At 44.8% G+C, this 22,389-nt stretch overlaps 1 protein-coding gene across 2 annotated transcripts in view; it reads left to right on the top strand.

Moving 5' to 3' along the window:
- wdr95 (WD40 repeat domain 95) overlaps positions 1 to 22,006 on the top strand; it is a 74,609-nt gene extending 52,603 nt beyond the window's left edge. For both annotated transcript variants that reach the window (XM_055636870.1, XM_055636869.1), the window contains 9 exons: positions 454 to 616; positions 2,004 to 2,096; positions 7,864 to 7,922; positions 11,291 to 11,432; positions 12,209 to 12,248; positions 12,356 to 12,444; positions 15,543 to 15,724; positions 16,826 to 16,920; positions 21,615 to 22,006. In XM_055636870.1, coding sequence (XP_055492845.1) covers positions 454 to 616; positions 2,004 to 2,096; positions 7,864 to 7,922; positions 11,291 to 11,432; positions 12,209 to 12,248; positions 12,356 to 12,444; positions 15,543 to 15,724; positions 16,826 to 16,920; positions 21,615 to 21,822 — 1,071 coding nt within the window. In that variant the 3' untranslated portion in view covers positions 21,823 to 22,006. The remainder of the gene's footprint in view (positions 1 to 453; positions 617 to 2,003; positions 2,097 to 7,863; positions 7,923 to 11,290; positions 11,433 to 12,208; positions 12,249 to 12,355; positions 12,445 to 15,542; positions 15,725 to 16,825; positions 16,921 to 21,614) is intronic.
- The last annotated feature ends 383 nt before the right edge of the window (positions 22,007 to 22,389 follow it).

Raw genomic sequence — 22,389 nt, 5'->3', positions numbered from 1 at the left:
TATGTATACTATTGTGTACACTTCAATATTGAAGTAATTCAATCATTCAGACTGAATTATATCCCATTATGTCTGAATTATGGCCTATTAATGCAGAGTTCAGTCTGAAGAAGAGTCCTGATCTGAAACGTCACCTATCCAGGTTTTCCAGTGATGCTGAGATTACTCAAGCACTCTGTGACTTTTTTTTTTGTAAACGAGCAACTGCAGTTCCTTGTGTAAGAAGGAAATTTAGATGTTGGTTTACACCAAAGATAGAAACAAAATGCTGGTGTAACTCAACGGGTCGTGCAGCATCTCTGGAGAAAAGGAATAGGTGACATTTTGGGTCGAGACCCTTCTTTAGACTCGCCTATTTCTTTTCTCCAGAGATGCTGCCTGACCCGTTGAGTTACTCCAACTTCTGCAGTTCATTGTTCCTTAAGTAATTGTAACATGTGCGTCTCTTCCTAGAAATGGGGGCACAAAGATGATATTCTATGCATCGCTCAGTGCCCTCCAACTCTTCTGGCAACATCTAGCTACGATGGAGAAACTATTGTATGGAATATGATCTCTGGTCACATTTGTTGCCATCTACACAACCCGTCAAATCGCGTGTGTGGAGAGGGAAGAGGTATGATGACAGGATTGTGGGTCGGCATTTTGCAATTATCCCTTAGTTTAGAGATACTGAGTGGAAACAGGCCCTTCAGCCCACAGAGTCTGCCCCACTAGCGATCAACCGTACACTAGTTCTAACCTACACACGAGGGACAATTTACAAGCAGTTAACCTACAAACCGGCATGTCTTTGGGATATGGAAGCAAACCGGAGCATCTGGAGAAAACCCACAAGGTCACAGGGAGAACGTGCAAACTCCACTCAGACAGCACCTGAGGTCAGGATCAAAACTGGGTCTCTGGGAGGCAGCAGCTCTACCGCTGTGCCATTGTACTGTCCTTTAATAGAGGTGACGGTATTTAGAGTCAGAGTCATATGGCATAGAAACAGGCCCATCAGTCCAACTTGTCCATGCCGACCTAATTGGCCCATCTAAGCTTTGAAGAAAAATGAATGTTACATGTTAATTTTTTTTTTAGTCATTGATGTTGATGACCTCATTCAGAAATTAATATTCCAAAGTTAATGTTTTAGGGCGGCACAGTGACTCAGCGGTAGAGTTTCTGCCTCACAGCACCAGATACTTTGGTTTGATCCCGACTGCAGATGCTGGCTGTATGGAATTTGTACGTTTTTCTCTGTGACTGCGTGGGTTTTCTCCGGGTGCTTTGGTTTCCTCCCACAACACAAAGACATGTAGATTTGTAAATTAATTTGCTTCGGTAAATTGTATATTGTCAATAGACAATAGGTGCAGGAGTAGGCCATTCGGCCCCTCGGGCCAGCACCGCCATTCGCTGTGATCATGGCTGATCATCCTCAATCAGTACCCCGTTCCTGCCTTTCCCCATATCCCCTGACTCTACTATCTTTAAGAGCTCTATCTAACTCTCTCTTGAAAGCAGAGAATGCTTTCTGAGGCAGAGAATTCTACAGATTCACAACTCTCTGTGTTAAAAGGTTTTCCTCATCTCTGTTCTAACTGGCTTACCCCTTATTCTTAAACTGTGGCCACTGGTTCTGGACTCCCCCAACATCAGGAACATGTTCCTGCCTCTAGCGTGTCCAAACCCTTAATAATCTTATATGTTTTAATAAGATCCCCTCTCATCCTTTTAAATTCCAGAGTATACAAGCCCAGTCGCTCCATTCTATCAACATATGACAGTCCCGCCATAGTGTGTGGGATAGAACCAGTGTAAGGGTGAACACTGGTCAGCATGGAAGGGTCTGTTTCCACGCTGTGTTTCTAAACTACACTAAAACTAAAAAGACGAGGGCAAGATTAAAGAAAAATGACAATTATTTATTGGTACCACTACATTAAATCACATTTTATTCCTATTTTAATTTTTGTTGATTTTCTAATTATTATTACTTTTCAATGTTCTCACTACAGTAATAGATAAAAGTGTAAGTAAAGTTATATTCTTGAAAAGTCGAGCACTGAAGATTGAATTAGGAGCATCCCTGGTTACAACTGGTCCCCAAGGTAAGTTGAAGGTTCAATTTAAAAATACAAAGACAAATGTGAAACTGATAAAATTCTGAAACAATAGCTGAATGTGTTGGTAATGTACAGACCTGTCAGCATCTGGATTGATGCAATAAGTAGATTCAGATATAAACCCTCTTCAACCCAGTGTCAGGAAGGAGATTATTTTATGGTGACTCAAAGAATTGCGGATGCTGGAAACTTGTGGATCAAGCAGCATCTGTGGAGGGAATGGACATACGATGATTTGGGTTGGGTCCCTTCTTGACTTTCTGTATTGGGCCACGTCCACTTGTCAGTGCGTTGCAAGCACTCGCCGCTCTCAATGCAAACAAATTGCCCAACTCATCTCCTTTAAAAATTTCCCCTCTCACCTAAAAGCTATGCCCTCTAGTCTTTGACATTTCCATTCTAAGAGGTTCTGACTGTCGACCCTAACTATGCCTCTCATGATAGTAAGATTAAACGAGAACTTACCAGTTTGAAGTTTGATCTTTATTTTATGAGGAGTTACGAGGAGGGTTTACATGAAGACCCCTCCAGCACGCATGCACGACATTCTTCAAAGCAGCGGTGTGGAATCACAGGAAAACACAGTAATTGAAATAAACATAGTAAAGATAAGGAGAACTAATACCAGTTGACCTTTATAATTGAGGGTGGGAGCGGAGGGCACGTAATCCCTCATCGTAACTCCTCATAAAATAAAGATCAAACTTCAAACTGGTAAGCTCGTTTAATCTTACTATTTTACTTCGGAGTCACGTGAGTGACTACGTGAAGATTTTAAAGCTCTGTGATTTCAAACCGTGGAACAGTCCATGCTTCACTCACTGCCAAAGTCATCCAAGGGAGGAAGTATGTTATCGTAATTAAACATGAATCTGGTTTAAAACAATAACAATATTTATTTTAACACAATAATAAAACAAAATAATGCTCCCCCGGGCTTAAATTATATATTTACAGAGTCTAAAATGCTCTCTGCAAATGACACCAGTTTTATAATCGGCTTATTGTAGAACGTTTGAAAAGTTCTTTCTGTGGACCATCCCGCTGTTGCCAGGATGTGGTCCAATGGTACGTCCATTTTCTTAGCCGCCGATGTAGATGCTGCCCTGGTGGAGTGAAATGTATGTATCAGTATCCACCCCAGCAGCTCCCAATACCTGTTTGAGCCATCTAGAGATGGTTTGAACCGACACCCGACCATGTGTTTTTTTGTGGCTGACCCATAGTGCCTTTTCTCTCCCTTGGGAATCTTTGGTTGTGTTGAGGTACTGTAGTAGATGTATCATGACACATAAACGGGGGTCAGGTGGGTACGCCCAGAATTCCATAATTAGTCCTGAAGTTCCTGGTCTGCTCTGTTTTACCAGCTCCTGGATAGTAAAAGTTACTTGGTCAGATGTTATGACCATGTTGTCCAGTCTGAGTAGGTGAAGGGACTGGACCCTTTGGCTGAGACCAAAGCCATCAGCATAGCCGTTTTTTAGCGTAAGCTGTTCCAGAGCGAGGGATCTGGCTGGTGTCCATCTCCTTAGGTATGTCAGGACGACACTGACATCCCAGATTTGGGTGTACCTAGGTCTAGGGGGGGTTGGTATTGTAGATGCCTTTCATTAATTTGGCCACCAGCGGATGAGATCTTATGGACTGTTGTCCTGGTGCCTGCCCCAAATAGGCTGACAGTGCACTCCTAGCACAATTGATTGTACTATAGCTTAGACCTTCATCGTGGTGAAGGCTGGTCAGGAACTACAGTACGTTTGTTATGGTTGCTGTGTTGTATGTTGTCCCTGTTCTTGAACAGTACATTTCCCATTTTCTGATGCTGGAGAGATATTGTTTCTTGGTGGAAAGTCGGTGAGATGCTGTCATCATGTCCATGGTCCTATTTGACAAACCCAGGTCCAATAATGGTCTTTTTAAAATCTGCAACCCAACAGGTTTATTCTGTCATGGCATGGGTGACAATTGCCTGTGACAGGGTGGATCAATAGGTCTGGTCTGCTGGGGATGGTCATGGGTGGTTCTGTGACCATGTCAAGGACCACTGGGAACCATGGCTGTGTAGGCCAGTCGGGTACTACCAAAATACCTGAAGCAGAGCCCATCTGTATTTTGCGTAGTACCCGACTGATGAGGCAGAAGGGGGGGAAAGGCATAGAAATATATATTTTTCCAATTTAGCGAGAATGCGTCCATCGCCATTGCCTCGGGGTCTGGTTCCCAGGCGACATATGTTGATACCTGGTGATTCAGTCGGGATGCAAAGAGATCGATATCTGGTGTCCATATTGCTTTGTAATTTCAGCAAATGTTTTGGGGTTTAACATCCATTCGGTGTTGTCATTGAATTTGCGTGACCTGGTGTCTGCCACTGTATTTAGCTTACCTGGTAGGTAAGTTGCTGATAGCCAAATATGTCTGTCGACACACCATTGCCAGATTGTGTTGACCAGATTATCACATGATATCGATTTTATCCCGCCCATATGATTAATATAGGCCACCACTGTGGTATTGTCAATTTGTAAGTGGACATGCAAATGGTGCATAGTTGAACAGTAAGCTTTTAAACCATAAAACACACCCAACATTTCCAAATAGTTTATACCCAGCCTTGAGCACTAGCATCCGTTTGTATCGTGAATGATGGATTATTGATAATGATGGGACTGGAACTATGCCAAATGTTCTCTTTCCACCATTGTAACTCTGATATTGCTTTGGTTGATAATTTCATGGTTCGGTCAAAATGACCTGCATGTTGTTTTAACGCTTGCACCTTTGCTCTTTGTAAGTTCTGGTAATGCAAAGGTCCAAGTTGGGCAGCTGGAATGCTGCTACTGATTTCCCAATTACTCTTGCCACGTCGAATAGTTGGTTGATTGGCAATCATTAATTTGTTGCAGGCTTGTGCCAATTCTGCTGCTTTTTCTTTTGGCAATGTTACAGACATGTGGACTGAGTTAATTGTGAATCCCAGATAGTCCATTGTTGTGGATGGCATCAACTTAGATTTATCTGGATGTATGACAAATCCCAACGTTTCAAATAAATGTTTAGTAGCTAATACTGCTGAATTAGCTAATTCCAGGGTTTTGCCTATTATCAAAATATCATCAAGATATGCCATGACAATATGTTTTTGTTTTCTTAGTATTGCCAGGGCTGGTTTTAATATCTTGGTAAACAGTCTTGGGGCTGATGTTAGCCCATTAGGCAACGATTTATACTGCCATAGTTGCCCCATCCAGTTAAACTTTAGGTATCTACGATGATCCTTATGAATGGGCACTGAGTAGTATGCATCTTTTAAATCGATGCATGCCATAAAGTATCCTTTGGAAATCAATTGTTTGACAGTAACAAATGTTTCCATTTTGAAATGTATATACTTGACAAAAGTATTCAATGGTGTTAAGTCAATGATGATGTGGCATCCACCATCTTTTTTAGTTTTAGTAAAGATATTTGATACAAATTCCAAAGGGTCATGTTTTGATTTTTCTATGATCCCCTTTGTATGTAGTCTCACCAGTTCTGCTTGTCCCTCGCATTTTTCTTTTTGTGAGAGGGTAAATTCCCTGTGGGGTGCATGCTGAACTAGTGGCATACTTTCTTGAATAAATTCAATTTTGTATCCTTGAATACTTTGTAGTATATAATTGTCAAGAGTGATAGTCCTCCATGCTTCCAAAAACAGGTGTAACCTCCCTCCTGTTAGTAAGGGCCCTGCACCTTTTATGTTCTGGAAGGAACCAGATCCACCTACCTCCATTGTTACTGGTAGAATATTCATTTCTTGGGCTTGCGGTTCTGTGTCTGTCGAGGTGGTGCTGTGTGGGGGTGGCGCATCTTCCATGGGGTCCGCTCTGGGCCCTGTCCTAAAAAAGACTTCCGGGAATGATATGCGGGCCCCGAGCTTTCACCAGTACCATGCTATAGACGCCTACTGGTGGATGTGTAGGGGTACTGCCGTCTGGGTTGCGTGGTCTTGCTCGTTCCGGGGCCTGCCCTCATGAGGCCAAATGCTTTGGACTCTTCGTCCAGATCTTTCACTTGTTTTGGGAGATCTTTGCCAAATAGCAGGATTTGTGGCTGCAAGGTCGGCGTTTTGCACAGTCCTGCGAATTTGGGGTTGAGGGCAGGTCTTATGGCTTCTTTCCGGAGATTATTTATTTCATACTGTGTGGTACACAGCAGAGCCAGGATGTCCTATTGATTGTTTGTCATGTCGACACCATCCACGGAACGAGCGTATGAGGTTATTGCCGACGTCAGGAGCTTCAGTATTTTCTGTAGTTTGAGTTCTTGGATTCGGATACCAAGCCCAATGTACCCCCAGATTTGGTTGTTGACAGCTGGTACATTGAGCGATATACAGTTTTCTGGAGGCATGTATAGTTCCATCGCCTCATTGACTACCTGTTCTTGGAGTGGATTGAAGGACAGGTAGTCAATGCTAGCCACCAGTTTGGGCTGTAAAGGCTGTCCCGCTTGCGGTGTTGCAGCGTAGCGGTTCACCACTCCCAGCAGCTCTTCCTGTTCCTGTACCCCCAGCATGCTATCGTGTTCTTCAGCCACTGACCCCTGTTCTTGACCAGCCCAGTACTGGTCGCCAATGCTCCCCTCTGCTGAGGGTGATGCGATGGCCAGTGCTTGGTGATGCACTGTAGCGGGAGTGCTTGCACTCCCTTGGCAGGCTTGCCCCATCTCCCTGAACAAGTCCCGCTGGATCATTTGCTCCATGAGCCGTTCCATGCGGCCCAAACGGTCACCTCTGCCCCTCTCGGGCGGTGAGTCTTCCGGACCGGACTCATCAGAGAGAACCGGCCGGACTGACTTTTGTTTAGCCTTGCCTCCAGCCCGCTGCGGTTGTTCGAGCTGTAGCTAGCGGCGCTGGGATTGGCTGTACAGAGCTTTCGTCGGTGACTGTGGACCGCAGCGAGTGCGGTCCAGGTGTCGCGGATCGCCCCCCTACTGCTGGAACCCTCCTGCTTCTTTGTTTGTTTTCCCTTGTTCATGTTTCTGTAAGGTAAAGCAGAACAAGGGTTCCAAAATACGACCTCAGAGTAAGTTTACTTACCTGGAGGTCCCGTTTTTAAACTTGTTGTGGGAGAGCTCGTGCTCCCGTCCGTCGCTGTTGCACTGCGTGATTCGCTATGTCGCGCATGCGTGCTGGCGGGGTCTTCACGTGACTCCGAAGTAAAATTTTGTATATTTCTATCGGGTTTCCCCTCAACCTTCGATGCTCCAGTGAAAACTATCCAAGTTTGTCCAACCTCTCCTCATACCCTCCAATTTTTTTCCATCCTCTCCTCATTGATGATACCTGTTGTAGCAGACGGCTTGTTTAATTTTAATTTTAGTTGGGGAGATACAGCATGGAAATAGCCCCTTCGGTCCACCATCCACACTGACCAGTGATCTCCCATACACTAGTTCTATGTTATCCTAGTTTCGCATCTGCATCCTACACACTAGGGGCAATTTAAGGAAGTCAGTTAACCTACCAACCTTTACATCTTTGGAGTGCGGGTGGAAACTGGAGCATCCGGAGAAAACCCATGTGGTCATAGGGAGAATGTACAAACTCCATACAGACAGCACCCTTAGTCAGGATTGAACCCAGGGCTCTGGCACTCTAAGGCAGCAACTCTACCGTTTCGCCACTGTGCTGCTCCTTTTCAGTGGAATTAGAGCTTCCTGTCATTTCAATTTGTTTTTAACATGAATTTATTTTTGATTTTTACAGGTTCACTTGTATTCTGGAGCCTGTTGAATGGTGGACAGCTCTATGCTGCTTTTCCTGCTGTGAGTTATGTTATATTACACAACATCAAGGTCTTAGCAATGCGCAAAGAAAAGATGCATGCATTACAATAAAGAGTTGAAATGCCCTTTGATTCTTGCAGATAATAGAGCCAAATAGAGCAATACTGGCATGAAAACGGGTCCTTCGGCTCAACTTGCCCATGCTGACCACCATGCTCCGTCTGCACTGGCCCCACCTGCCCGTGTTTGGCCCAGATCCCACTAAACCTGTCCTATCCATGTATCTGCCTAAATGTTTCTTAAAAGTTGTGATAGTACCTGCCTCAACTACCTCCTCCGACAGCTCGTTCCATACACCCACCCACCCTTTACTGTAAAAAAAAGGTTACCCCTCAGGTTCCTATTAAATCTTGCCCCCCTCACCTTAAACTGTCCTCTGGTTCCTGAGTCCCCTACCCTAAGCAAAAGACTGTGTGTTTACCTAATCTATTCTTTTATTCTATTATATATAAGAAACAATGTCAATCTCTGTATGATATTTTGAATGAACAAATACTTCATTCCAATGGCTTTCATTACCTTGATCTTCATCAGTCAGGGTATTGAGTATAGAAGTTGGAATGTTATGTTACAGTTATACAAAATGTTGGTGAAGCCACACTTGGATGTTGGACTACTTCAGACAAGTTGCAGGAGACATTAGTGTCAACGTCTCTGCGTCTTTATACATGTGGCACGCAATATTATAACCACTGATTTACAGTTAATGAAAGAAACCCAATTCAACCCAACTTAGGAAGTTCGGCATGTCCCCAACAACTCTCACCAACTTCTACAGATAGCATTTTATCAGGCTGTATCACAGCATGGTTTGGGAACAGCTCCAAGACCGCAATAAATTGCAGCAAATTGTGGACGCAGCCCAGACCATCACACAAACCAACCACCCTTCTATTGACTCCATATATACTCCATGCTGCCTCGGCAAAGCTAGCAGCATAATCAAGGACAAGCGCACCCTGGTTACTCCCGATTCTGCTATCAGGCATAAGTTATATAAGTGTGAAAACGCACACTTCCAGTTTCAGGGACAGTTTCTTCACAGCTGTTATCAGGCAACTGAATCATCCTACCACAATCAGAGAGCAGTGCTGAACTATTAGCTACTTCTTTGGTGACCCTCAAACTATCCTTGATCAGACTTTGCTGGCTTAACCTAGCACTAAACATTGTTCCTTTATCATGTATCTAATCATGTACAGGTGCACAACCTTTTATCCGAAAGCCTTGGGACCAGACACTTGTCGGATTTCGGACATTTTCGGATTTCAGAATGGAAGATTTTTAGCGTAGATTAGGTAGGTAGCGCGGGCGGCTTGAAAAGTCTGGAGCTGCTGCCTCCTCCCGGGTGACCGGGAGACTCATTGCATAAATGTTAGTTAGTTAGTTTGGAGGGGTTTTATGTGGTGGTGGTGGAGTCGGGGTGAAGGGGGAAACTTTAATTCTTAGTCCCTACCTGGTCGGCGACTCCCAACCTCGCGGAGCTGGGGGCTCCGTCCGGCCGCGGGCGGCGCCGGTTGGAGCTCCGACCCCGGCAACTCTACCCCTGGCTGCGAGGCGCTCCAAATCCAGCGCGGCCCGCGGTCGGACGTCCCAGCTCCGGGAATGTCGGGAGTCGCTGGGATACCAGCGGGGAGCGGGCAATGCCTTACCGGGTCGCCGTGCGGCAAGCTCCGGAGCGCTGTGGCCGCCTTCTTCCAACATTCCCGTCGCTGGATTTGGAGACCGGAGTTGGGGGCTCCGTCCCCCGGGCGGCGGTCGGTCCTCCAACCCCCAACACCCCTTCGGGCTCCAAATCCAGCGACTTTTCCGCGATTTGTGTGTCCCCACAGCGCTCCGGAGCTTGCCGCACCCCCGGTAAGGCATTGCCCGCACCCCGCTGGTGCGCTGCGAAGACATTTGGGAGCTGGGGCGTCCGGCCGCGCCCGCGCTGGATTTGGAGCGCCTCGCAGCCAGGGGTATTGCCGGGGTCGGAGCTACAACTGGCGCCGCCCGCAGCCCCAACGGCCACAGCGCTGCGGAGCTTACTGCACGTTTAAGCGTCTCCCGGTCTCCAGGGAGGAGGCAGCCGCTACAGTAGTACAGACCTGGGAGGAGGCAGCCGCTACAGTAGTACAGACCTGGGTTGACCGTGGGTCGTTTTGGGTCAAGTTTGGCGCCAAACGCGAGCTTTGGTGCGCAGACGACATCTGGAAAAAATGGCCGGTTTTCGGAGCTTTTCGGTTTCTGGAACACCGGATAAAAGGTTGTGCACCTGTATTGTCTTTCTGCTGACTGGATAACACATAACAAAAGCTTTTCACTGTACCTCAGTACATGTGACAATTAACTAAACTAATTTAATTAAAATTATTCCCATGTATAACATTCAGTTCCATAACTCAATATAACTAAAACTGTACATTTACTTTATTCATCTCTGTATTCCTCTGTCAGTGAGGGCATTGAGTATACATGTTGGGACATTATATTACAGTTGCGTTGCACAAGACGTTCGTGAGTCCACTTTGGAGTATTGTGTTCAGTTTTGATCACCCTGTTATAGGAAAGATGTTGTTAACCTGGAATGGGGTGCAGAGAAGATTTACAGGGATGTTGCCCAGATTCGAGGGCCAGAGCTATAAGGAGAGGTTGACCAGGATAGGACTTTATTTCTTGGAGTGCAGGAGGATCTTATAGAGATGTATAAGATCATGAGCGGAATAGATAGGGTGAATGCACAGAGTCTTTTACCCGGAGTAGGGGAATCAAAAACAAGAGGGCATATGTTTAAGGTGAGCGGTACAGGATTTTGTAGGATGTGTAAATGGTTAGCAATGTAGATTTATTTCTCTTTTTATAATTGGCATTTTGTGCATTTAATTTTTCTGCTTAGCGCTGGCAAGTGTTTTGGAAGGAGTCACTGCAATTCATTTTTGATATAATTAGTTTAATTTAAGGTTTTTATTCATAATCCTTGAATTGTGTCCATTTGTAACTGTATCAGTAACTGCTGAGGAGAACAGAACATATAATGTACAATGAAATGAGCCTGGGCCAGTATACCGACTTGGTCAGCATGGACAAGGTGGACCAAAGGACCAGTTTCTGAGATGTACAACTCTATGACATCTTTACTCTATCTGGCTTGAGATGGCATGTATAGGAAGGAACTGCAGATGCTGGTTTACACCGAAGATAGACACAAAATGCTGGAGAAAAGGAATAGGTGATGTTTGGGTCGGAACCCTTTCTGTGTGGAGTTTGCGTGTTCTCCCTGTTTAATTTGTCTGGATTAAATGAAGTGCCGAACACACCAGTTGCCGGAAAATCGGTGGTGGAATAATAACACCTTTCTGTGTTTGTAGTCTAGGGTGAAGTCTCAGTTGACCAGCCTGGGTTCGTCGACCAATGACTCCTTACTTTACACAGCGGATGATGTTGGTTATGTCTGTGTTTACGGCATCAAGGACTACGCTGTTCATGGGCCAGAGGCTGAAGCTGCAAAACGTAAGCATTTGAGTAGCAGCGGAATAAAAAGGCCACGCCGAGTTGCTGTTCACGCTTCGCATTAATGGGCGATTTATTAAAACTAGTGTACACCAAGAGACCGATCAAAGCTGATCTCCTCATCTTTAACATTCATAAATTCATAAGTTCTAGGAGCAGAATTGGGCCATTCGGCCCATCAAGTCTACTCCTCCATTCATTCATGGCTGGTCTATCTTTCCCTCTCAATCCCATTCTCCTGCATTCTCCCCATAACCCCCGACACCTGTACTAATCCACAATCTATCAATCTCCACCTTAAAAATATCGATTGACTTGGCCTCCACAGCCTTATGTGGCAATGAATTCCAGATTCGCCACCCTCTCGCTAAATACATTCTTCCTCATCTTTCTAAAGGAATGTCCATTTATTCAGACGCTATGGCCTCTGATCCTAGACCCTCCCACTAGTGGAAACATCCTCTCCACATCCAATGTACCTGTCACGTACCTGTCTAAATGTTTCTTAAAAGTTGCAATAGTACCTGTCCTGAGTTGTATGATCTAATGGAGGGTAGCAGACTGATTTGGAATAAGCAAAATGGAATGTTATGGATCACATTCAGGCAGAAGAAAAAGGATCATCTTGGCATCATGTTCGGCACGGACATTGTGGGCCCAAGGGCCTGTTCCCGTGGCGCACAGTTTTATGTTATAATAGCATTATGTAATGAGGGAAAAGGGTGGCAAATAACTGATTTATTAGCACTAACCGAGTCTCTTTCACTGTGTTATAGTTGTTAACTACTGGAGAGCCCATGTTACCAGTGTCACTTGGTACGTACGTAGAGTGTAATCTGCTTTGTTCTGAAAGCTTCTATTTCCTCTTTGTTTTATTTCTATTTCGCTTAACAACAATTATTATATTTAATTTTCTGTTTCAGCATGGAACTGATAGAAGAACAAAATCTGATGGTGACCTCTTCCTTTGAAGGAACGGTACGACTCTGGAACACGGATGGAGAATTAATTGGTAATTACTAGCACAATAACAAAAAGACAATCTTGCTTAATGTCGGTCTTATCGTGTGAAAACGCACACCTCCAGATTCTGGGACATTTTTTCCCCCAGCTGTTATCAGGCAACTAAACCACCCTATCATCAACTAGAGTGGTCCCACCTCATTGGAGACCCTCGAACGATCTTTAATCCTTGTTATCCCCCTTGTTATCACACTTTCTCCAGCCAACAATGGACCATTATGGGCTCCACTCTTCCTGAGATCATCTGTTGCTGACCCTGAATTATTCTGGCCTTGTCTTGTCTCCAGTCTATTTCCACACCGCCCTCTCAGCACCTCTACTTTCAATCTGAAGAAGGGCTCCAACCCAAAATATTATCTCTTCTTTTTTTACAGAGTTGCTGCCTGACCCGTTGAGTTACTCCAGCATTGATGGGGTCCTTCATAATGCTGGCTGCCTTTTTGAGGCAGCGCCTCCTGTAGATCCCTTCAACCGTAGTGGGGTCAGTCCCCGTAATGGACCATACATCTCCTTTAAACTTTGCCTCTCACTTACAAGCTATGCCCTCTGGTCTTTCACATTTCCATCCAGCCTATCTGGAATTAGACTGTTAAAAAATAAGTTAATTGGCCTCAATAAAAATTGCCCCTCGTGTGTAGGTAGTGGATGAGAAACTGAGATAACATAGAACTAATGTGAATGGGTCATCAATGGTCGGCATGGATTCAGTGGGCTATGGGCCTGTTTCAGGCAGGTGCCATGAGTAATTACTCAGGGTAGGCAGTCAGTCGAGTGTTTAAAAAAAATAAAAAAAAGTTAAACCGCGCATGCACAAATTGTTCTCCTTTCCGTAAGCTGTCAGCCGACTTTTATAAAGTCTTCAAAAGCCATATCTCTTAATAAAGTACCGTATTTCCCAGTGGTGAAGCTTACTCCTGTGTCAGCGCGAGTAACCTCAATTGGTCCCTTGATTGCGCTGACACGGGAGTAAGGTCCACTGCCCGCTGTCCTGTTATCCATTGCCCGCTGACCCACTCTTGGGCTGGTCCCCTCACTGTCTGGTCTACATTGAAAGACACGGACTGGGCAGTGAATGCCATGCAGTGTCACCCAGCGCAGCAAGTGAGGCCATGTCCTGCTCCCAGCGGCGGTCGGAATTTAAGGATTTGCAGGAAGCGGCTGACATGAGGGAGGCTGATGAGCGGCAGGTGAGAGATGTTCAGACGGAGAGCACAGCCAGAGGTGAACGGGCCGGCAGAAGGCGCTGAGGTGGCGGGTGGCAATGAAGGATAGACTTGGCTAGCCCTCAGTACAGCAAAGGTACACATAATTGCTGGAGAAACTCAGCGGGTGCAGCAGCATCTATGGAGCGAAGGAAATAGGCAACGTTTCGGGCCGAAACCCTTCTTCAGACTGATGGGGGGTGGGGGGGGGTGGAGAAGGAAGGAAAAGGGGAGGAGGAGGAACCCGAGGGCGGGCGGATAAGAGGGTGGGAGGAGACTGCTCAAGGGTTAAGGAAGGGGAGGAGACAGTAAGGGCTAGCAAAATTGGGAGAATTCAATGTTAATGCCAACCGGACGCAAGCTGCCCAGGCGGAATATGAGGTGCTGTTCCTCCAATTTCCGCAGTTGCTCACTCTGGCAATGGAGGAGACCCAGGACAGAGAGGTCGGATTGGGAATGGGAGGGGGAGTTGAAGTGCTGAGCCACCGGGAGGTCAGGTTGGTTATTGCGGACTGAGCGGAGGTGTTTGGTGAAACGATCGCCCCAACCTACGCTTAGTCTCCCCGATGTAAATCAAAACAGGTAAGATAAGGAGATGCTTCCTGGCCTCAGTACAGCAACATCGTTCTTGATATTCCTGTACTGAGGGATAGCCAAGTCTATCTTTCTTGGCTAACAACTTAACCTTCGGCCTCCAAGACGCAGGTAAATTTTCGTGCCTTAGTTTTGGGTAATAAATAGCAACTTCATTGCTGGGGAATATGGTATTTTAAACCATATAGCTCAAAGAAATTTACTTACCACATTATTTGTACATAAACTCCATTCTTCTCTCTTTGTTTCTTAAGATACTCGTAAGATAATGGCAATCCATGTTTGGAAGAAACTTGCGCTGCGCTTGCGCAGTAGGCTGCTGTGCATGCGCTGTACGCAGTCTATGGTGCAAAGGCAGCATTTCAGCTGCCTTCAGCTCCCCTTGTCGTGAAGGCTTGAAGCAGTGTCAACGGCACCTGAGCTGCACAATCTTTCACGTGTTACAAGTACTGAGGATGAAAGGCACGGGAGAATTATGCCTACCTAGGAGGTCGATCTCTTGGGTAGGCATAATTCTCCTGGTGCCTTTACTACTTATATTTAATAATTACCATTTTATAATTTTAGTCGGGGTAGGCAGTGCCTAACTTGTCTACCCTGGCGGCATGTGCCTGGCCTGTTTCCATTCTGTGTCTACAAACTAATCCAAAGTAAAAGGCTTCATTCATCTGTGGAAGCAAGGAACTAAAGATGTTTGTCTCCAAAAAAAGACGCACCATGCTGGAATAACTTAGCAGGCCAGGAAGCATCTCTGGAGACATGGATAGGTGAGGTTTTGGGTCGGGACCCTTCTTCAAGTTTGTTCTCTCCTTATCTTACCTGTTTTGATCTATGGCAACTCAAGTCAAGTCGTCAAGTCAAGTTTATTCATCACATACACATACGAGATGTGCAGTGAAATGAATCCATCTCTCCCCCCCCCCCCACCCTTTCACCTGCATCCACCTATCACTCGCCTTGCCCCAACCCCTCCTCCTTTCCAGCTTTCTTCCCTTCCTCCCCCCACCATCACCATAATCAGTCTGTAGAAGGGTCCTGACCCGATAATTTAGACTGAATTATACTTTATATCCTAATTATGGCCTATTAGGTAATAATTCAGTCTGAAGAAGGGTCCTGACCTGAAAGGTCACCTGTCCATGTTCACCAGAGATGCTGTCTGACCCGTTCAGTTACACCAGCACTTTGTGCATTCACTCATCTGTTGTTTTGAAAATATACCGCAGTCTTGTAATCGTTCTCAAGTACTCGTGACGTCTGGTTAACGTGTGTTTACCTGATTTGTTTTGAGGTACCTTTGGGCAGCCGCAAGCGTGGGATATTTATAATCCAGCGAAGTGGGTCCACCCAATGGTCCCCTACGAGATACTGGTCGATCCGCTCAGCTTGCCCATCCACCCGGTGCTGGAGGAAGAGACCGCTGTAACGCAACAACTCTACCTACACCAGAGTGAAGACAAGAAACAGATTGTGGTATTGAACTGAAATATCACCTCTTCCTTTCCTCCAGAAAGCTGGAGTAACTCCTGACCTGATGAGTCACTCCAGCTTTTTAATGACCTGATGAGTTACTCCAACCAAATTAACATACAAACCTGAACGACTTTGATGACTTTCTCATCCACTCCCTACACACTAACTACCCTGCCAGTGTGTTGGGAGTGGATGAGAAAGTAGGATAACATAGAACTAGTGTGAATGGGCGATCGATGATTGGTATGTATTTTAAGGACCACTGTGCTCATTTCCCTGCTGCATCTGTAAATTAAAATCACAAGGTGCATTGGTATGGTGAATGGCCTCAGTCTTTTAGCTAAAAATAAAGTGCATAGAACAAAGGAGAAAGAAGAAAGGTTTAAAGGGCATTTGACAATGGTGGTGGGTGTATGGAACAAGCTGCCACAAGAAGCTGTAGAGGCAGGTAGAATTAGTCAGTCATACAGGATGGAAACAGGCACTTCCACCCAGCGTCCCCATGCCGACTAAGTTGCCCCATCTGCACTAGTCTACCTGCCTGCGTTTGGCCCATATCGCTCTAAACCTTTCCTATCCATGTACCTCTCCAACTGTCTTTTAAATGCTATTTAATATAATATTTAAAAGACATTGAACAGAATTGTACATTGATAGAAATATTTCATAAGGATATGGGCCAAATGCGGGCAGATGTGACTATCTCACGTAGATACCTTGGTCGGCATGAATGAGTTGGGCCGAAGGGCCTGCTTCATTTGTTACTATTTTCCATTCACTGATACAAAATCACCCAAATCTTCCCTGACATAAATAGATAGAAATGTGCTGAGATTGGGGTAAAATTGGTTCAATTCACTGCACAGAAATTCAGTCAGTGTTGGGTTCATGGTTTTTAGAATTGAAATGTCAAAGAGTGATCCTTTAATATCAATGATTTGACCTTGTTCCTTAAAAATACACATGAACGATTTGGTCTAAAATTCAGAGACATCACAAAAACAAGAAGTCAATGTAAAGGATTTAGTTTGTTATGAGAATTTAAACCAGAGCAAAAGGGCAACATAGGGCTAAATAATCCTATTGTGTGCTATATCCTAGGACCATCATCCCAAATCTCCACAGGTGACCATTTCTGATGAAGATATCAAAGAAGAAATAAGAAAGATGTCATCGCAGAACAGCCTTGGGAAAAGGTAATACCTTTGGTTTTGAGATATTCGACTTTCGCCTGTGTTTGTGCATTTTCAATGTTTGCCATTTTCCATCAGAAATGTAACTTTAGTTTAGTTTACATACAGCATGGAAACAGGCCCTTGGGCCTACCGAGACCGCGCTGACCAGATACCGCTAGTAATATCCTACATGCTGGGGACAATTTACAATTTTACCGAAGCCAATTAAACTTGCAAATCTTTACGACTTTGGAATGTGGGAGGAAACCGGAGCACCCAGGGAAAACCCAGGCAGGTCACAGAGAGAATGTACAAACTCCGTACAGACAGCACCTGTAGTCAGAATCGAACCCAGGTCCCTAGTGCTGTAAAACAGCAACTCTACCGATGTGCCACTATACCGCTCCTTGCGCCCCTGTGCTGCCCCAAAATCCAATGTAGGTTCATTGCAAATTTTTAGACTAGATTTTCTGGTGTGACGTCTATAAAAACACTAGGAACATTTGTTGGAAAACTGCTAGGTTTATTCAACTTTGTGGCTTTAGAGGTATAAGGGGCAAAAGCGGGCAGATGGGACTAATGTAAATGTGGCAACTTGGTCAAAATGGGCAAGTTGGGCTGAAAAGTTTGTTTCCTGCTGTATGAGTTCATGACTCTAAGACCATTTCTTTCATTAGCTAGTCACAGGGTCATGCAACATGGAAACAGGCCCCAACTTGTCCACACTGACTAAGATACCCCATCTACACTAGTCCCACCTGCCTGCATTTGGCCCATACCCCCCTAATCCTTTCCTACCCATGTACCTGTTCAAATGTCTTTTAAACATTTAGTGAATAAGTAAGTAAGTTTATTGGCCAAGTATTCACATACAAGGAATTTGCCTTGGTGCTCCACCCACAAGTAACAACATGACATACAGTGACAGTTACGAATGACTCAGAAAACACTAAACATTAATAATAATAAAACATTACTGATAAAACACCATTGATCAAGCATGTGAACCATCAAAATACCAGATCAAAGGGAGGCTACAGATTTGTGGCTGTTGAGTAGAGCAACTACTCGTGGATAAAAACTGTTTTTATGTCTGGCTGTGGCAGCTTTGACAGTCCGGAGTCGCCTTCCAAATGGCAGTGATTCAAAGAGTTTGTGGCCAGGGTGAGAGGGGTCAGAGATGATCTTGCCTGTTCGCTTCCTGGCCCTTGCAGTGTACAGTTCATCAATGGAGGGAAGGTTGCAGCTTTTCTGCTGATCGGACGATTCGCTGCAGCCTCCAGGTGTCGTGCTTGGTGGCTGAACCAAACCAGACCATGATGGAGAAGGTGAGAACAGACTCTACGATGGCCGTGTAGAATTGGACCATCATTGCCTGTGGCAGATTGTGTTTCCTCAGCTGCCGTAGGAAGTACATCCTCTGTTGTACCTTTTTGACTGTAGAGTCAATGGTAGCCCCCCACTTAAGGTCCTTGGAGATGATGGTTTCCAGGAACTTAAAAGACTCCACAGATGTGACTGTGGTGTTGTTGATGGTGAGTGGGGTGAGGGGAGGGGGAGCTCTCCTAAAGTCTACAATCAATTCCACTGTCTTAAGAGCATTGAGCTCTAGGTTGTTGCTATGGCACCAGGACGCCAGCTGTGACACTTCCTGTCTGGAGGCAGATTCCTCCCCATCCTTGATCAGTCCAATCAGGGTTGTGTCGTCCGCAAACTTGAGAAGCTTGACAGAGGTGTCTGTAGGTGCAGTCGTTGGTGTAGAGAGAGTAGAGGAGAGGAGAGAGTACACAGCCTTGCGGTGCTCCTATGCTGAGTGTTTGTTGGGTCCGAGTGTATGCCGAGTGTTTGCGGGTCAGATAAGTGTACAATTAGTGCACGAGATCATGGGATGGATAGATCCAGAGTATGGGTATTGAGAACCAGAGGACATAGGTTCAAGGTGATGGGGGGAAAGATTTAAAAGGAACCTCAGGGGCAACTTTTTAGAAACGTAGAAACAGAAAAATAGGTGCAGGAGCAGTCCATTCGGCTCTTCGAGCCTGCACCACCATTCAATATGATCATGGCTGATCACCTAAAATCTGTACCCCGTTCCTGCTTTTTTCCCATATCTCTTGATTCCTTTAGCCCTTAACAGCTAAATCTAACTCCGTCTTGAAAACATCCAGTGAATTGGCGTCCACCACCTTCTGTGGGAGAGAATTCCACAGATTCACAACTCTCTGATGAAAATTTTTTTCCTCATCTCAGTCCTAAATGGTCTACTCCTTATTCTTAAACTGTGACCCCTGGTTCTGGACTCCCCAAACATCGAGAATATTTTTCCTGCATCTAGCCTGTACAATCCTTTAAATATGTTATATGTTTCTATAAGATCTCTCATCCTTCTAAATTCCAGTGAATCCAAGCCCAATCGACCCATTCTTTAATCTGGTGAACCTACACTGCACTCCCTCAATAGCAAATAATCCTTCCTCAAATTAGGAAACAAAAATTGCACACACTACTCCAGGTGTGGTCTCACCAGGGCCCTGTACAACTGCAGTAGGACCTCCTTGCTCCTAAATTCAAATCCTCTCGCAATGAAGGCCAACATGCAATTGTTTTTTTTCACTGCCTGCTGTACCTGCATGTTTACCCTGCAGCCTCATAGCATCCTCCTCGCAGCTCACACTGCCACCCATCTTTGTGTCATCAGTAAACTTGGAGATGTTACATTTAATTCCCTCGTCAAAATCGTTAATATATATTGTAAAGAACTGGGGTCCCAGCACTGAGCCTTGCAGCACCTCACTAGTCACTGCCTGCCATTCTGAAAAGAACCCTTTAATTCCTACTCTTTGTTTCCTTTCTGCCGACCAGTTCTCTATCTATGTCACCCCCCCAGTGCCCCTCAATACCATGTGCTCTAATTCTGCACACTAATCTCTTGTGTGGGACCTTGTCAAAGGCTTTTTGAAAGTCCAGATACACCACATCCACTGGCTCCCCCTTATCCATTCTACTTGTTACATCCTCAAAAAATTCCAGAATATTAGTCAAGCATGATTTCCCCTCCATGCTGACTTTGACCGATCTTTCATAGCTGACACATTTCATAATGTCATAGCTTTCCAAATGCGCTGCTATTACATTATCTTTAATAATTGACTCGAGCATCTTCCCCAGTACTGATGTAATGCTAACTAATGTATAATTCCCTGTTTTCTTTCTCATTCCTTTCTTAAAAATTGTGGTTACATTGGCTACCCTCCAGTACACAGGAACTGATCCAGAGTCGAGAGAACATTGGAAAATGATCACCAATGCATCCACAATTTCTAGGACCACCTCCTTGAGTACTCTGGGATGCAGACCATCAGGCCTTGTGGATTTATCTGCCTTTAGTCCTGATAGTTTGTCAACACCATTTCCTGGCTAATGTGAATTCCCTACAGTTCCTCCATCCCACTAGATCCTTGGTCTCCTAGTATTTCTGGAAGATTGTTTGTGTCTTCCTTAGTGAAGACAGAACCAAAGTACTTGTTTAATTGTTCTGCCATTTCCTTGTTTCCCATTATAAATTCACCTGTCTCTAACTGTAAGGGAGCTACATTTGTCTTCACTAATCTTTTCCTTTTTACATATCTAAAGAAGATTTTACAGTCAGTTTTTATATTCCCCGCAAGCTTTCTTTCATGCTCTTCCCCCCCCCCCCTCTTAATTAACCCCTTTGTCCTCCTCTGTTGAGTTCTAACTTTCTCCCAGTCCTCCAATTTGCTGCTTCCACGGGCCAATTTATACACCTCTTCCTTGGATTTAACACTATCCTTGATTTCCCTTGTTAGCAATTTTTGGAGTTCATCCATGTGGTATTTAAATCTTTGCCATTGCATCTCCACTGTCAACCCATTAAGTATAATTTGCCAGTCTATCCCAGCCAATTCCCGTCTCATACCTGCAAAGTCTCCTTTATTTATGTTCAGGAACACTAGTCTCTGAATTAACCATGTCACTCTCCATCCTAATGCGGAATTCCACCATATTATGGTCACTGTTGCCCAAGGGGCTTTGCACAACAAGACCACTAACTCCCTCATTTCACAATATCCAATGTAGGATGGCCTGCCCGCTAGTCGGTTCCTCTACATATTGGTTTAAAAAACCATCCCGTATACATTACAGGAAATTATCCTCCTCAGCGCTGCTACCAATTTGGTCCAATCTAGATGTAGATTAAAGTCACCCTTGATACCTGCTGTACCTTTGCTACACACATCCTTAATTTCCTGCTTGATGCTAGCCCCAACCTCCCTACTGCCGTTTGGTGGTCTGTATGCAACTCCAACAAGCGTTTTCTGCCCATGGCTATTTCGCAGTTCTACCCATACCGATACTACAGTATCCAAGCTAATGTCTCTCTTTGCTATTGCATTAATCTATTAACCAACAATGTCACCCCACTTCCTCTTCCTTTCTGTTTTTTTAACACAATATGGAACGAGCTGCCAGAGGTAGTTGAGGCAGGTACATTCACAACATTTAAGAAACATTTGGATAGATAAATGGATAGGATAGGTTTAGAGGGATATAGGTCAAAAGCAGGCAAGTAGGAAGAGTGTAGATGGGCATGTTTAGCCGAAGGGCCTGTTACCATGTTGTATGACTCTATGACTCTATGAATAAATTAAATGCGGTTCAGTAGTTACATTAGTTATTTTCCTTTTGTTTTCTAGATTTCGACAAGAAAGATTTAAGAGATTAAACAGGCCCTTAAACCACGGAGGCCCTTCCGCATATCATACCCTGAAGTATTTTGAAATCAATACCCCAAATCCCTGTGAAAAACCCGACCTGTCGGCAATAGGTGAAGATCCTTATGATGCCATTTGCTTTACAGATAGCACGGTCGACCTCCAAGCCTGTGTCCAAGAAATTGATTAGATGGCTCTAGTTTTAGTTCTTGATTTACAGCATGGAAACTGGACCTTCGGCCCACTGAGTCCACACTGACCATCGATCATCTGTTCACACTAGTTCTGCGCTCTACGCACTAGGGGCAATTTTGCAGAAGCCAAATATTAATCTACAAACCTGTACGTCTGTGGAAACTGTTGACACTAGTTCTATGTTACTGTTGACACTAGTTCTATGTTATCTCACTATCGCATCCACTCCCTACACACTAGAGGCAATTTACAGAGGGCCGTTTAACCTAGAAGCCTATTCGTCTTTGTGATGTTGGAGGAAAATGGAGCACCAGCTGGAATCCCATGCGGTCACAGTGAGAAGGTTCAAACTCCGCACAGACAGCACCTGTTCTCAGGATCGAACCCAGGTCCCTGGCGCTGTGAGGCAGCAACTTTACCGTTGCGCCACTAACAAATTTTGCCTGTAATAATGTATGTTATTTACAGCTAATATCATAGCAATCTATCACCCCATCTTAAAAGCTTCCTCGGATCCTATCGTTTTTGATCATGCGATCACCTCTGGACTATTGATCCCACA

This window comes from Leucoraja erinacea, chromosome 6 (assembly GCF_028641065.1).
Source record: "Leucoraja erinacea ecotype New England chromosome 6, Leri_hhj_1, whole genome shotgun sequence".
NCBI lineage: Eukaryota > Metazoa > Chordata > Chondrichthyes > Rajiformes > Rajidae > Leucoraja > Leucoraja erinaceus.
The sequence above is the reverse complement of the archived record's forward strand: the minus strand, read 5'-3'. Positions and strand labels throughout refer to the sequence as shown.